Source organism: Zophobas morio, unplaced genomic scaffold (assembly GCF_036711695.1).
Source record: "Zophobas morio isolate AGI-343-1 ecotype UQ-CSIRO unplaced genomic scaffold, CSIRO_AGI_Zmor_V1 ptg000044l, whole genome shotgun sequence".
Taxonomy (NCBI): domain Eukaryota; kingdom Metazoa; phylum Arthropoda; class Insecta; order Coleoptera; family Tenebrionidae; genus Zophobas; species Zophobas morio.
The window spans coordinates 4,851,672-4,866,712 of record NW_026972149.1 but is presented as its reverse complement, the minus strand read 5'-3'; the positions used below and the strand labels follow the sequence as shown (position 1 = coordinate 4,866,712).

Here is a 15,041-nt window from a genome sequence, read left to right as displayed (position 1 = left end):
CAAGTTTATAAATCCCACTTAACTGTCAAAATGAACAGTGTACGTCTGGGTGTTGCCAACATCACTATTTTAAAAATAAATCTCATGGCCAACTAGACCGGACTTTTTGATCTCTTTCTGTATGGGTGGGGCTTAATCTTTGGATTTAATTTTTTCTTAATATACATACATATTCATCACAATTGGGATAGGGCGGGGCTTATATTTTGCCTTTTTTTTTTTTTTTCTTAATATACATAGCCGTCTTTTCAAAACAAGAAACTTAAAACATGTTTAAAATGGCAAAGTCTTGTAGACAAATATGGATCTTACAATTAAGCCCCTCCCCTCGATCTGACAACGAATGAAAAATTCATCACAATTGAGAATTGAGATCGGGGCGGGTGTGGGTGGGGCCTAATCTTTCGCTTTATTTTTGACATGATACTCAAAAACGTTTTTAATTTCTCGTAGAAAAATACGGATTTTGCAGTTAAGCTTCGCCCCCTTGACTCACGACGAATAAAAAAAATCATCACAATTGAAGTAGGGTGGGTGGGCGGGGCTTATATTTCGCCTTTTTTTCTTAATTTGTGTAGACTTATTTCGGCAACAAGGAACTTAAAACACGTCTAAAATGGTAAAAGCAAACGTTGAACATGAAAGTTACTAACTTCAACGTCAACAGCAAGTTTATAAATCCCACTTAACTGTCAAAATGAACAGTGTATGTACGTCTGGGTCTTGCCAACATCACTATTTTAAAAATAAATCTCATGGCCAACTAGAGCGGACTTTTTGATCTCTTTCTGTATGGGTGGGGCTTAATCTTTGGATTTAATTTTTTCTTAATATACATACATAATCATCACAATTGGGATAGGCCGCGGCTTATATTTTGCCTTTTTTTTTCTTAGTATACATAGCCGTCTCTTCACAACAAGAAACTTAAAACATGTTTAAAATGGCAAAGTCTTGTAGACAGATATGGATCTTACAATTAAGCCCCTCCCCTCGTTCTGACAACGAATGAAAAATTCATCACAATTGAGAATTGAGATCGGGGCGGGTGTGGGTGGGGCCTAATCTTTGGCTTTATTTTTGACATGATACTCAAAAACGTTTTTAATTTCTCGTAGAAAAATACGGATTTTGCAGTTAAGTTTCGCCCCCTTGGCTCACGACGAATAGAAAAAATTATCACAATTGAAGTAGGGTGGGTGGGCGGGGCTTCTATTTTGCCTTTTTTTCTTAATTTGTGTAGACATATATCGGCAACAAGAAACTTAAAACACTTCTACAGCAAGTTTATAAATCCCAATCTCATGGCCAACTAGAGTGGACTTTTTGATCTCTTTCTGTACTGATATAATTGTATGTGAGGTTATACCCGTTGATTATTACCCACGTAGGTGTAGTTATAAGCACGGACTTATCAAAGACTTCGCCCCCGGCCGGAATTTTAATTCGCAGAAATCGAACTATCAATTTTTGCGTCCGATGAATCTTTCGAGGACAAAATTGAAAATATGATTTTGTCGACAGGTGCACCGATCCCGACGTGCGACTTTAGGACGGAGTTCGACTGCGGCGGGGGCAACTGCATACCTTTATCTCAGGTTTGCGATAAGCGCCAGCATTGTCCCGACGGCGAGGACGAGCCGGTAGGTCGATGTGGCATTAACGAGTGTAACGAAAACAACGGGGGTTGCAACCAACGTTGCGTCGATACCCCGTCGTCGTTCTATTGCGATTGCAACCATGGTTACAAGCTGGTGGACAACACGACCTGCAAAGGTAAGTCGGGTCGTGATCAAAGAGTGGTACAAAAACCTCCGCTTCTTTGTCGATCTTTCAATATCAACAATTTGTTTGTCGCTTTGCAGACATAAACGAATGCGAAATCCCGGGCAGTTGCTCTCAGATTTGCATCAACGATAAAGGGGGTTTCAAATGCGATTGCCAGGCAGGTTATATGCGCGATCCACGTGACCTGACCAAGTGTAAGGCGATCGAGGGGCACGCCTCCCTGCTTTTCGCTCGTCGCCGCGATATCAGGAAGATATCTTTGGATCACCACGAGATGACTAGTATCGTGAACGAGACGAATTCGGCCACCGCTCTCGATTTCGTTTTTCGAACTGGAATGATCTTCTGGAGCGACGTCACTGATAAAAAGATCTACAAAGCTCCCATAGACGAAGGAAATGAGAGGTCCGTGGTGATCAGCACCGATACAACCACATCAGACGGGCTCGCGGTCGACTGGATTTACAACCACATTTATTGGACGGACACGGAAAAGAACACAATAGAACTAGCGAATTTCGATGGAAAAATGCGGAAAGTTTTAATCAAAGACGAATTGGAAGAACCGAGAGCGCTTGCGCTTAATCCGCTCGAAGGATGGATGTTCTGGACGGACTGGGGTAGCGTTCCCAAAATTGAAAAGTCGGGGATGGACGGATCGCACAGGCAGGCCATTGTCACATTTGACGTCAAATGGCCCAACGGTCTTACTCTGGACTTGGTCAAGAAACGGGTCTATTGGGTAGACGCCAAGTTGAATTCGATTTCGTCCTGCGATTATAATGGAGTGAACAGGCAACTTATTCTATACTCCCTGGATTCTTTAAGACATCCATTTTCCATTACTACCTTTGAGGATTGGGTCTATTGGACAGACTGGGACAAAGCGGCCGTTTTCAAAGCTAACAAATTTACTGGAAGCGACGTACAACCCGTTACGGCCACGGAAATGGTAAGTACTTAACTTGAATGCGCACTTCGCTATATTTGTACTACCCTTACATAGAAAACCGCCACCCTCCCAAAACACTACAACGGATTATAGTCACCCGTAGTCAATCGTTTCCCTACCACACACTATACTAAGACTTCGATCTATTGCGCAACGACCTTTATTTCACTTATTACGTCACGGTGTCCACTTGATACCGTGTGATATTTTTCCCGTTTCCCGTTCTTGAACTGCCTAGAATATCCACTGAGGAGTAAGAGGACGCGATCCGCATAAGTACGCACAATGGAAAATATATTTAAAGCAGATAACCAGCGGGAAAAAATGCCCTCTCAGCATACTTAACTTTGCCTGTTCATATTTATACATCGACAGACTGTCGCGTGTCGGAGATTCAATAAAAATCGGCACAGACAGACGGAAACGGGAGACCATTTTTCGCACTCTCAGTAAATTTCAATGGTCGTTGGATTTTTTTTTCTCGATCCTAGTAAGCAGAACAGGAAATGGAATATCATTAAAGATGTAAATAAAGGTTTGCTGGATTCTTAATAATTTACCTTCAACATGGATCTAATTATCCCTTTTTGGGTTACAATTGCATAATTCATGTAATTAGAGGCTCCACTGTAAAATAGATTCTATCCAGAAGTGGAAATAGATTACTAATACATTTGTGTTCATAGTGTTACCTTAATTTATTTAATACAAAGCAAGCTTTATCCAATTTATTACATACTCTATAGCACTCGAAAATTAGACGGTTGTCAATTAAAATATTTCCAATAATTACGGAGCAAAAGATCATTGACACAACGAAAAAAAGAGGGTCCAATGTAGAGCCTTGCGGACCCCTTTAGATCATTTCATTAAGATTTAAGATATATACACTTGGGTCATACCAAATCGTCGTTCCAGATACAAGACCCAATGGTAATCCATGTCTACCATCCCTACCGTCAACCCGACGGCGACAACCACTGCCAGGCGGTTAACGGCCACTGCTCACACCTTTGCTTGCCGGCTCCTCTGATAAACGCAATGTCGCCACGTATTTCTTGCGCTTGCCCTCAAAACCTGAGGATGTTGGCGGATGGACTGACTTGCGTCCAAGATGGTAAGTTTGATTCGTGTCGTCTGATTTGTTTTTTTATTTTGTTTATTTATTTTTGTTATATTTATTTGACAGAAACATTAACGACCACCGTAAATTCTATAACATATACAGATTATTCATCAATGACAGAAATAGTTACAGAAAGTGAGTACCGAAACGTTTTGTTTTGAGGAGTTCGTTCGTTTCCTAGTGGTGATGGTCTTACTCTGTTACTTTGTGTTTCTCTTTCGCTTATTTTCACTGCTTCTGTAGCTTGTGTTTTCACTTTCGTTCGAGTTTGGTTTCTTTTCGTTGATGGAGTTTGTTTTTAGGTACAGCGAATAAATCGCATCCTACTAACGCGGTCCCGGAAACCACTGATGATGGTACAATTGCGGTTATAGTGATTGTTATAGCATTCGCTGTCGTGGTTATAATCGGTTTCGTAAGTATTTTTAGCGTTGATGAGGAATATTTTTTAATTGGTTGGTTGTTAGGTTGTATACATTTTCTATAGAAGATACTTGAAGCGCAATATGACATCCATGAATTTCGATAATCCTGTGTACCGTAAAACAACTGAAGATCAATTTTCGTTAGAGAAAAACCAGTACCCCGCATCGCGGCCGTATTTAAGTACCGTGGGTGAAGAGGTAAGAGCTCTAACGTTGGATTATAACAATATAACATCCAGATAATCAGTCCATTAAGTAACTTTTAACATACTCAGTATTCATGTATTGCATGGGATTGTCATTCATATTTTTTTTTAATCATAAGAACTGAAATGACAGCATAGCAGAATGTTTATTTTTGACTTGAATTTAACAGTTTCGTACAAAGGCATGCTCAAATCAAGTGAATTACTGACTAGGTTAAAATAAGTAAATATTAAAGCACTTAAGACTTTAAAAGTGTTAATAGCATAACATTTTTACTAATAGGTAATATATTCTTGTCCATCAGTATTAGCTTCTAATTGGATTGCAAACTGATATTTTTGTAATCAACTTTATTGATAAAAACGCTGTGCCAACATAAATAGCTTATTTTAAGCTATGTTAATTAAAAAATCTACTACACCTTCTATAACATTTGTAGTTAAACTTTATGTATGTGTGCTTTAACTTGTTGTATTGTTGTATATATAAATATATAAAAACAGTCCGTTAGTTGTAATTCTTAATATAGTGTGCTTGTTCGAAGAAATCATTTGCTTTCAAAGCAATTGCTTTCTTTCATAAGGAATTGTACGTCACTTCTTAACCATTGCATCATTCAGAAACCGTTAGAATTTTTTCTTTTGTTTCACGCGTCATGAATTCGAAACTTGGTGAGTATGTTCATTTTTGTAGAATTTCTGTTTAACAATAGAACCACAAATCTATATAACGTTAGCACCTATATAGATTTAGTGCCTAGATACTTAATCGTCCACTAAACGAAGGTTCGTCTGATGCAGTAATAAACAAACCATATAAAAACCAAACGATAAAACAAAACCCTAAATATTAAAAACAACCTAAGGAGTTTCTGCTGATGGACCCACCTGTCATTCGTTATTCACCTTGTGGTGAATTGATTGTCTCACCTTAGGTTATGTATCCACCTTGAGGTCTCATTCAGCTGCAACTCTTCCCAATATAAACAAAACTTTTAAGTAATTTCGGCCAGCGTTCAAGCGTTATTATATAAAAAAATCAGCAATTAAACTCTGCACAAAGACAAATAAATTCGCTGTGCAGACGAGGTTTCATTTTGGATGAGCGAATGACTCGCGGATCGTTTAAATCAGGTTTTCCCTCTTGTAAACGATTCGTTAGTGCAACTGGTTACTTTCTGTTTAGTTCGCATCGAACATTGCCTTTAATTTGTGCGTGCATAGAGCGAATGTATCGTTAGAAGGTTCATCAAACTTAGTTTAGTCGTTTTCGTGCTTGTTTTGTGTTGTTTTAGTAATTTTGTTTTTTGCCATTTTCAGGCGCAACAGCCTCTGACAGGTGCCAACCCAAATGACAATGTTTAAACAGTGAAATTTTTTTACTCAAAAGTGCTCAATTATTACAGTGAAATTAAAGACAACTTATTTAAAAAGTCATCTTCTGTTTGAATAGATGTGTATTTGTTGTACCATCACAAAAAGAACTATATAGGGTGTTGTTAAAATCCCAGTTTTGCATCAAACCCTAGACTGAATTTAGTTGAAACAGACGAGACATGATCGAATAAAATTGGCAACGTTTTTTTAGAAATGTTTTCCTAACTTACTGTTTATGATCTCAACGGAAAATGGGATTTTAACGATTGGATGAAAGTGAGTGAGATTTGAGAGGTATGGTAATTTGTCCAAAGATTGTATTAGCAAGTAATCTAAGCCAATTGTAATTTTTAATAGTCATGTTCCCCCCTTCCCCTCGATGTTAAGTTTTGTCAAATTCGTAGCTCGATATTTTATTTATCTATTTTCATTGCCCATGTTTGTATATATTTAAATTTTTTAGAAATGTTTGTATTGTTAAATTATTTATTACATCACAATGTTAAGCTTGTAAACTATATTTTACTGCGAAAATCAAAATGTAAAAAATTGTATATTTCAGTCATACATAACACTAATTAATATAGCTCTAAAATTCTGTGATTATATTGTTTGTATTCCTTTTCAGTTTTCTAGGAATTTACATTTTTACTGTCTAGATTATTTATCACGTCTCTTAACTTTTCGTTTTATTTGTGTAATTATTAAAATTTAAATATATGTACAATATATAACACTTAACATTTTTCTTTTCTAAACCCTTTCTCCCATTTAACAACTTGTAACAAAGTACTTAAGTGAAGTGACAGTTTTAGGTAAAGAAAAGTAGGTAAGTAATTGTTAGTGTGTTGTAATACTTGCCAAACAACCCGTCCAGACCCACTATTGTAAAATAATCACTGAACTAAAACACAATCAGAAATAGAAATTCTAGGTTATCACAAATGTCAAAATTGACATTGGACATTGTCTACTTTTTATTTCTCCAGCAAAAATTCACACCTTATTCATACTCACGACTTAAGTCGCTTGAAAAAAACAACCAAAGGCAATGATCAGTACTTTTCTAATAGTTGGTTTAAAATTCCGCTTAATTAGTGGTGGTTGGTACTAATGATCGGTATTTATTATTACCAACGTGACTTGTATCAAATGAAAAATTTTAATGAGAACACATTAAATTCCACAACGCGGTACTGAAGGTAGTCAATTCATGGAATCTGAATATTACCATTGTTAAAGTGTATGATTTATACTTAAACAATGGTAATAATGTCAGAAAAATGAGCATATAAATCTAGTGAAACAGACAAAGTCCCTAAAGTGTTGCTAAAGTCGTCTTATCACACTCTTCAATACTAGACGATGGAAATCAGTCGCATACAGATTAAATAATGATAGATTTAGAACTGAGCCTTGGGATAGTTCTAATAATGTGTGTTGAAAACTCAACAGTAGTGAAACAGACAGTAATGATCTTTGATTTTCATCAATCACTAAACGTGTTAAATAAAAACTGTTTCAAATTGAAGGAAAAAGTCCCAACATATTGTGGCAGAAGTTTTAAAACTCGCAGTAATCCCATTAAAGTAAATTTAATCTTTAAACTAAAGAACTAGACGTTGGGAATGATTTTGGCAAATGACGTAATCTCTAAGAAAATAAAGGGCGGGTGGGTGGGGCTAGTACTTGCTAAAATAAGACACAAGTTTTACTTCACACCGGATCTTTTTTGTTTTTATAAATCAATGCTAGTTTTTTTATATTTTGTTGATTAATGTTTCCATCATAAAAATTGTCTGATGTCCAATCTTAATCTCAGAAGAGAATTTTTTGCTGTTTAAAATTTCACGAGAGTGTATGGCGAATTTAAACGTTGTTTATTGATCTTTTTGAAACTTTAAGGCTTGTTCAGTTGTAGTTTAATATCAGAGTCATAGAAAGTGAACATTTAAAATGGAATTGAGGTAAATCACACAGAACCACGTGGCAGAAGCGGAGGGCGCGGTTCCTAGTCGAGCCAGCGGGATTTATCGCGCCATCTGCAAGACTCCCGGGGAATACTCTTGTTTTGGTTTTGAACTAGTTTGAAAGAATCTCGGGGACTTTGTTGAGCAGCAAATTTTCTGTGTTCTGAATTTGAAATTTCAATTTCGTGCTCAGAAAAACTGCATTCGAAAAATTAAAATTAAGATTGTTTTTTCACTCAATGTTTGTTACTGGACTGTTCATCTATAAATTTGCCGCCACAACTCGTGTATTTGCATCCATTTTCATTTAATGACAATTTCTCCATTAAAGCATAACCAACTAAACACTAAGAAGATGTTCATCATTTTTTGTAAAAGTTAGTCATCTTTACTTGCTAAGATAAAACTGATTTTGGCAATGACGTATCCTCTAAGAAAATAAAGGGTGGGCGGGCGGGGCTAGTATCTGCCAAGAAAGACTGATTTTGGCAAATGACATTCTCTCTAAGAAAAGAGAGGGTGGGTGGGCGGGGCTACTACCTGCTACGATAAGACTGAAATTGGCAAAGGACCTACTCTCTAAGAAAATGAAGGGTAGAGGGTATATCATTTTGCACTTTCTTCTTAATATACGTAGTCTTGTTTTCACAACAAGAAACTTAAAACATGTTCAAAATGTTTGTAGGGAAATATGTATTTTTCAATTACGCTCCGCCCTTCGGTCTGACAACGAATAAAAAATTCATCACAATTGAGATTGGAACTTTTTTTTAGTTACATATAATTTTCTTTGAACAAAAGGAAATAAAGAAAAGTCCAAAAAGGACACAAAAAATGCGAAAGCAGAGGACAAAAATACTTTATAAAAAATCCGAGGAAAAGGTCACGACAAAAAAGGGGACTGTTGAAAAAGGTGACAAAACAGTTATAAAAACAGAAAACAAAAAACTGCTACAAAAAAACTAGGAAAATAGAGGAAAAAACACAAAAAAAAAATCCATCAAAAATGCTTACCAAATGTGCCAGAAAGTTCTAAAAAAGGAAATGAAAAAATCACAAAAAGACTGCAAAAACGGCGAAAAAAAAGCAAAAGCAGGGTACAAAAAAAACGCTACATAAAAAGCGACAAGTCCACAAAAGAAGGTTCGAAAATAGAAGAGAAAAAAAAATCACCAAAAAACGCGACTTACAAAAAGTGGCAAAAAAAGACATAAAAAAGGACGAAAAGGTCAAAAAAAAGGGAAAAAAGATCCCCAAAAATGCAAAAACAAACGGATCCAAAAAGCGACAAAAAGTTACAAAAAAGAGAATAAAAAATAGGAGGAAAAAAAAAGATAAAAAGCGACAAAAGATGGGAGAACAAAGGTCAAAAAATTATAAAAATGAGAAATATGTCGATACAAAAAATGAGTAGAAAAAGCGATTAAGGAAGGTCACAAAAAATGCGATTGAAAGAAAGGAGTCAAAAAAACAACAAAAACGACGATTAAAGAACAGACAAAAAACGCAACAAAATTGTTCCCCAAAAATACAAAATTAACAAAAAGTAACAAAAAGTACAAAACTCCACAAAAGTGACAAAAAATGCGGAAATAGAAAATAAAAACATAAAAAGTGAGTAGAAAAGGAACAAAAATCCTTATTATTATTATTATTATAAAAAAGCCATCAAAAACGTTATAAAAAAGCCATGAAAATCCACAAAAGAAGGATACAAAACAAGAGGACAAAAAAATTCCACCAAAAAGTTGACTTCCAAAAAGTGTCAAAAAAGGTGCAAAAGAGGACAAAACACAACAAAAGGTCCCCAAAATGCAAAAAGCGACTAGAAAAAGTGTCATCAAGAACACAAAACACGCCTACAAAAGTAAAAAAAAATCAAAAAAGCAAAAAACACAAAAAAGGGACAAAAATCCATTTAAAATGAGAAAAAGATTGTCATAATAACAAAAAAGCAATTAAAAGAAAGAAGTCAAAATAAGCGACAGAAACACTGACAAAAAGAGGCATAAAAAAGTTGTAAAAATTAGGGACAAAAAAATCAACAAAAAAAGACTACAGAAAGCTACAAAAAACGGAAAAAAATTGCAAAAAGGATACAAAAAATACGAAAGAGCAGAGGACAAAAAAAATCTTAAAAAATCCGGCGAAAAGTTACGACAAAAAGTGACTAAAAAAGGGGATTAAAAATTCCACAACTAGTTGCTAAAATGGAGCTGAAAAAGGCGAGAAAAACGATAAATAAACGCAACAAAAAAGTCTACCAAAAAAAGTGCCACAAAATATGCCAAAACATTCCAAAAAAGGAAATTTAAAAAAGGACAAAAAGGCCACAAAAATGATGACAAAAAAATGCTAGAAAAAAGCGACACAGAAGTCCACAAAAGAAGGCTAGAAAATAAAGGAGAAAAGAAATCGCCAAAAAAGGAGACTTACAAACCACAAAAAAAGGAAAAGGTCAAAAAACAAAAAAGATCTCCAAAAATGCAAAAACAAACGGGTCCAAAAAGCGACAAAGTCACAAAAAAGAAAATAAAAATAGGACAAAAAGCGACAAAACATGCGAGAACAATTGCTATTTCCGTATACAAATACCATTTTAAACATGTTTTTAGTTTCTTGTTAGGAAAAGAAGATTTCGTATATTAAAAAAAAAAGTACGAAATATAAGCCCCGCCCACCCACCCCCTCTCAATTGTGACGATTTTTTTATTCATCGTAAGTCGAAGGGCGGAGCTTAGCTGCAAAATCTTCATTTCTCTAGAAGAAATTAATATGTGTAATATGTTCTTAAAAGACTAAAATTTTGTAGAGAAATATAAATTTTGCAATAATTAAACTCTGCCGCTCGGTCTGACAGCGAATGAAAAAAAAAATCATCACAATTGAGACAGGGTGGGTGGGCGGAGCTTATGTCTTGCCGTTTTTTTACAAGTTTTACAAGTCTACGTTTTATACGTAGACTTGTTTTCACAACAAGAAACTTAAAACATGTTCAAAATGTTAAAATAGCTCTAATAAATGACTATTTTCAAGTTGATTTTTTTCTTTACACAGTTTTGTGATGACGTCATCAACTTTTTGGGGGGGGAATAAAGAGATATATTTTGAATAACAATTTACCATGCTTACAATAACTTCAAAACGTCTCCAAGATTTCAAAGTATTCAGCTTTGCAATTCTTGATTTATTCACTTAATTTTTTTGAGACACTTCGTATAAGCAAATCTAAAAATTATTAATGCAGTGATAAATCACAAGTATAAAGGTCATCATATTTTGCACATTTAAGACAGGCTTTATTCAGCAAAATTTTGAGGTGACGTCATCAATTTTTTAGTGGGGGATTAGTAAATATATTTTGATTACAAATCTATTTGCTTATCATAACTTTAAAACATCTGGAAATTTCAAAGCATTCGGATTTGCAGATTCATAATTAAATTGCAAAATGTTGTTTTCTAATTTTGATTTTTTTTTCAAAAATCCGGACGTTTTGGGTAAAAATCAAACATACATTCGCTTACGCTCGGGAAATAAAAAAAAAACAAATTCTCAACTAATGCAAAAAATATAAAAGAACATTAACAAAAGTAGAATTACTTCCTAAAATAATTATTATTGAAAAGCTTAGTCTGTGTCATCGGAATTTTCATTTTCTTCATCTTATTCACAATATTCATTAGCATTCTCTACATCCATAAATATTTCTTGTTTCTGAATCATTTGTAAATACCTCTGCATCATTGTGCTTATCAGTTTTACTTTAATTACTTTTTTCTTGAATACTTATTAATCACTATTAAATCAGGCTTCATTGAAACAAGTTTTGTTGTTCTCTTAACTTAAACTGTGAAAAAATCGCTGTTTAATTTCAAGAACTACAATCAATAATAAAACATTTGCAGTTTTTTAAAATGGTAACCAAATTTAACACGCATGGCTGCCAACCTGCCGACACCGAAATCACCAACGCTTGATTGATTTTAAAACAAACGTCACAAAAGCTAGGTTATGTTGTCAACTTCGATTATTTAATTTAATCCGAAGTAAAATGTGCAGTTTGCCAAATTCTGAGAATTGTGATTTGTGATCAGATTCTAAAAATAAGTGATATTATACACCCGACTCAACATAATCAAGATGAGGTTCAACGATAAAGAATTGATGTCCGTTGGTGAAAGTAAAGTAGATTTAGAGGGAATTTTACACCATATGAAGCCCCAAGGCAACGACTGGTCGGACTGGTACCAACAACCCTCGTTCAAAGAAAGACATTTTAAATTATTCAACAACCTACTGTTCTACTACCGAGTCAACACCACCGAACAAGAACAACAACAACCACTTGGTGTCTTAGTCCTAGAAAACGCTCAGGTGGCCTACGAGAGACCCCACAAAGGAATCCCGTTCGCCTTTTCCATAACATTCAAAGTAAACGATAAATTCAAAGATAACGAATCCAAACATATATTTTCGTGTCGCTGCGACGCCGACGTAAACAAATGGGTTTCGACGCTGAAAGTGCACTCGTACGAGTACTGGCGGTGCCAATACGTAATTCTAAAAACGAAAATCAGCATGAAGACCGGACAGGACCCCGTGTTGGACTACATGCGAAGCAAAAAGCCCAAAGACACTCAACCAAAAACCGTCGAAGTAAAAAAGGTGAAACACAAAGAAAAGAAATCCACTTTTTGCAGCCATGTGGAAACCTCAACGTTTTATGAAAGTTACAGTGAAACCAAAGTTGTTAAGACTGGCAATGTTGCTGTGGATAATCTAATTGACTTGTAGTTGCCCATAACTAATTTATTTGAAAAAGCGCTTAAAAGATCTCTCTCACATACAAATCTTGCCCCAACAATTCAAAGTGCAATTATTGAAAATGAGGTGAAAATAATTTTAGGTTTGTGTTCTTGTAATTAGTACAACTCAGGTCCAGTTAGTGTTAATTTATTTGATTGTAAAGTAGTAGTACTTCAGCTTTTGTACAATACTATATTTATGTATAGAACAATGAACACAATTGCTAAATTGTGACATCACTGTTGTAAGATTTTACAATAAAACACAGTTTAATCCACGAAACTTTTTATTAATCAACGCACCAAATAAAAAAAATAACTAGTAAATACATGTCCAAAACCCCAAATGCACCAACTTTTATTAAATAAGAAATGGAATTATCGATTTTCGATTTTTCGGGTAGTTGGGAAATTCCGAGCGGTATTTCTTGTGCTTACCGATTGCCCATACCGTCATTTGATACAAGCCGGCAAGTGCGAAGATGAACACTGAAAGAAAAACATTGTTCTTATTTGAATACTACTTTATAGGATGCATATACCTGGTAAACACCCAGTTAGAAGGGTAAATCCAACCCATGCACCAAACTCGTAGGTGTAATTAGGGCAAGACACCAGATTAAACAATTTAGTGAATGGGTTAGAATCAGGTACTGGAATTTTGCGTACAGAAGTGCCTGGAGGACGTAAATTTCGTAACAAAATGTGAATACTCAAATTTCCGAGTTCACAAAACTAGAACCAATACATTTAACATAGTCAAATTCACCTACAATTAAACATACTATGAATATAAACGTGCCAAAGTAGAAGAGCCACGCCGGTGGAGGTGTATGCAGTGGGTGGTTAATGTGGTAGGCTACATACAAAGCAAACCCCCAATAGTACCCACAATTTTTGAACAAATTGAAAATTGGCATTGTACCATGGGAAAACCTGTGGACAAACGCCGTCTCCAAAATTCTTTTAATGTAGTGTATAGACCACAAAATTCCGGCGTAGCTAAAACATCTACATTATTACTTGATACGTGCTAAAAACCAACGTACTAAGCGTTGTCTTGTACTTTAATTGTACTCCCGCCACAAATCTCGTTAATTAAACCCACTGGAAATATAAAAAATGGGAAAATTTTAGAAGCATCTTGTCCATGTCCTTTGGAGACTGTTTCATTGCCATAGGCGCACTGTGGGTACAGAAATAGAGCCCCATACAACAATATCGGGCCCGCATACTCTAGAAAGAAAACCGTGTCCCACCCGATTTGTGGCCCTAAATCTTTCACATAGATAGAATTGGGTCTCTCAAGGCTAATTTTACTAATTTGAAGACTGTCTTTCTCGTCTCTGCCTTTGGGTCCATTTCGGATCGATTGTCTATTAACCGCGACCTTGAAATTTTTGTAAATTTCTTTCTTTAAGTCTTTAATTGTAGAAGAACTTGGAATGGAAACTTTTCCCAAAGGTTTTCCTGATGTTTTGATTACTTCCAACTACACACAAAAAGTGCAAATCATTTGAAATATTGAAAAAATGAATATGGACGCGGCATTACTTACCTCTAGAGCCATCCTTATGAATATTCTATACTAAACCCCAAGGATTATCGACGTTACATAACCTAAAAAGTTATGTTTTTTGTAGAATCACATCAACACAACCTTCGAACACTAAAACACATTTGCAAATAATCAATTAAAGCGCACATTGATTCCTATTTACAATGCCTACTACCTGTCCAAAGTGTAAACGCGTTAATTAATAAAGACAAGGAGCGACTTTCCGCACTCGTCGGACAAAGACGGACAACCTAGAAAATTTTTGTTTATTATTTAAACATGTGGGAACAATGTTCCATTCTGCATTACATTAAATTTTCACTCGTCACCGCTTGAATTATACAATTTACGTGCTTCAAGTTGAACCTTTATCGTACCGCGTGGTCAAAATCGCGTGATTTCAGAATGGGGCACGACGGTCCCAAGTTCAGTAGGGCGCCATTGCACTGCTACTTATATAATAGGCAAAAAATTTTATCTTAATGGACCTCCCCAACCGTCGAAAATGTCCGTTGTTATGTCCAAGACAGTCCAGCACTTAGGGTGCTTTCACATGGACGCCGTCAGGAATATATGCGCATATTCAACCTTGTGCAACAAATATTACGCTTGATGTGGTCATTAATACGGATTTTAACTCTTTACTAGCACTTTCCCAACTTATAACTTGATAAATCTGATTAAACTTGCAAAAGTATACCTACAATCTACAATACACCTAACGAACAGAACACCTACAAAATTTATTAAAGTTTGTTGTGGCCTACGTGTTATTGAACAATGGGAACAAGTAAAGACCCACTTTGAAAAATATTTTTTGATAATTGATCC

General features: G+C 35.4%; 3 protein-coding genes across 6 annotated transcripts in view; 2 read left to right on the top strand and 1 right to left on the bottom strand.

Moving 5' to 3' along the window:
• LOC135141698 (very low-density lipoprotein receptor) overlaps positions 1-6,546 on the top strand; it is a 118,145-nt gene extending 111,599 nt beyond the window's left edge. For 2 of the 3 annotated variants that reach the window (XM_064073017.1, XM_064073019.1), the window contains 7 exons: positions 1,525-1,776; positions 1,866-2,740; positions 3,659-3,857; positions 3,930-4,001; positions 4,169-4,281; positions 4,334-4,489; positions 5,818-6,546. In XM_064073017.1, the coding sequence (XP_063929087.1) occupies positions 1,525-1,776; positions 1,866-2,740; positions 3,659-3,857; positions 3,930-4,001; positions 4,169-4,281; positions 4,334-4,489; positions 5,818-5,862 (1,712 nt within the window). In that variant the 3' untranslated portion in view covers positions 5,863-6,546. The remainder of the gene's footprint in view (positions 1-1,524; positions 1,777-1,865; positions 2,741-3,658; positions 3,858-3,929; positions 4,002-4,168; positions 4,282-4,333; positions 4,490-5,817) is intronic. The other variant, XM_064073018.1, reaches the window with a different exon arrangement.
• Positions 6,547-11,820: 5,274 nt separating this feature from the next.
• Positions 11,821-12,935, top strand: LOC135141454 (pleckstrin homology domain-containing family J member 1-like). Its single transcript, XM_064072563.1, has one exon. It carries the CDS (start codon positions 11,988-11,990, stop codon positions 12,639-12,641), a length of 654 nt encoding a protein of 217 aa, XP_063928633.1. The 5' UTR covers positions 11,821-11,987; the 3' UTR covers positions 12,642-12,935.
• Positions 12,922-14,898, bottom strand: LOC135141453 (probable very-long-chain enoyl-CoA reductase art-1). Of its 2 annotated transcripts, none has more exons than XM_064072562.1 (7): positions 14,520-14,898; positions 14,374-14,461; positions 14,211-14,321; positions 13,702-14,144; positions 13,438-13,654; positions 13,195-13,387; positions 12,922-13,141 (listed from the first exon to the last, which is right to left on the bottom strand). In XM_064072562.1, the coding sequence occupies exons 3-7, from the start codon at positions 14,220-14,222 to the stop codon at positions 13,014-13,016; spliced, it is 993 nt and encodes a 330-aa protein (XP_063928632.1). In that variant the 5' UTR covers positions 14,223-14,321; positions 14,374-14,461; positions 14,520-14,898; the 3' UTR covers positions 12,922-13,013. The 2 variants fall into 2 exon arrangements, with proteins under 2 accessions (XP_063928632.1, XP_063928631.1); XM_064072561.1 differs by having other exon boundaries at positions 14,386-14,461.
• Between the last annotated feature and the right edge of the window lie 143 nt (positions 14,899-15,041).

Excerpts from the sequence above, each read along its gene's own strand:
- LOC135141454 (XM_064072563.1), top strand. The coding sequence starts at position 11,988 with ATGAGGTTCAACGATAAAGAATTGATGTCCGTTGGTGAAAGTAAAGTA.
- LOC135141453 (XM_064072562.1), bottom strand. Across the intron at positions 13,388-13,437 it reads TTGGCACGTTTATATTCATA|TTTTGTGAACTCGGAAATTT; the intron begins GTATGTTTAATT and ends TATTGGTTCTAG. Across the intron at positions 13,142-13,194 it reads TCTAACTGGGTGTTTACCAG|TGTTCATCTTCGCACTTGCC; the intron begins GTATATGCATCC and ends TTTTTCTTTCAG.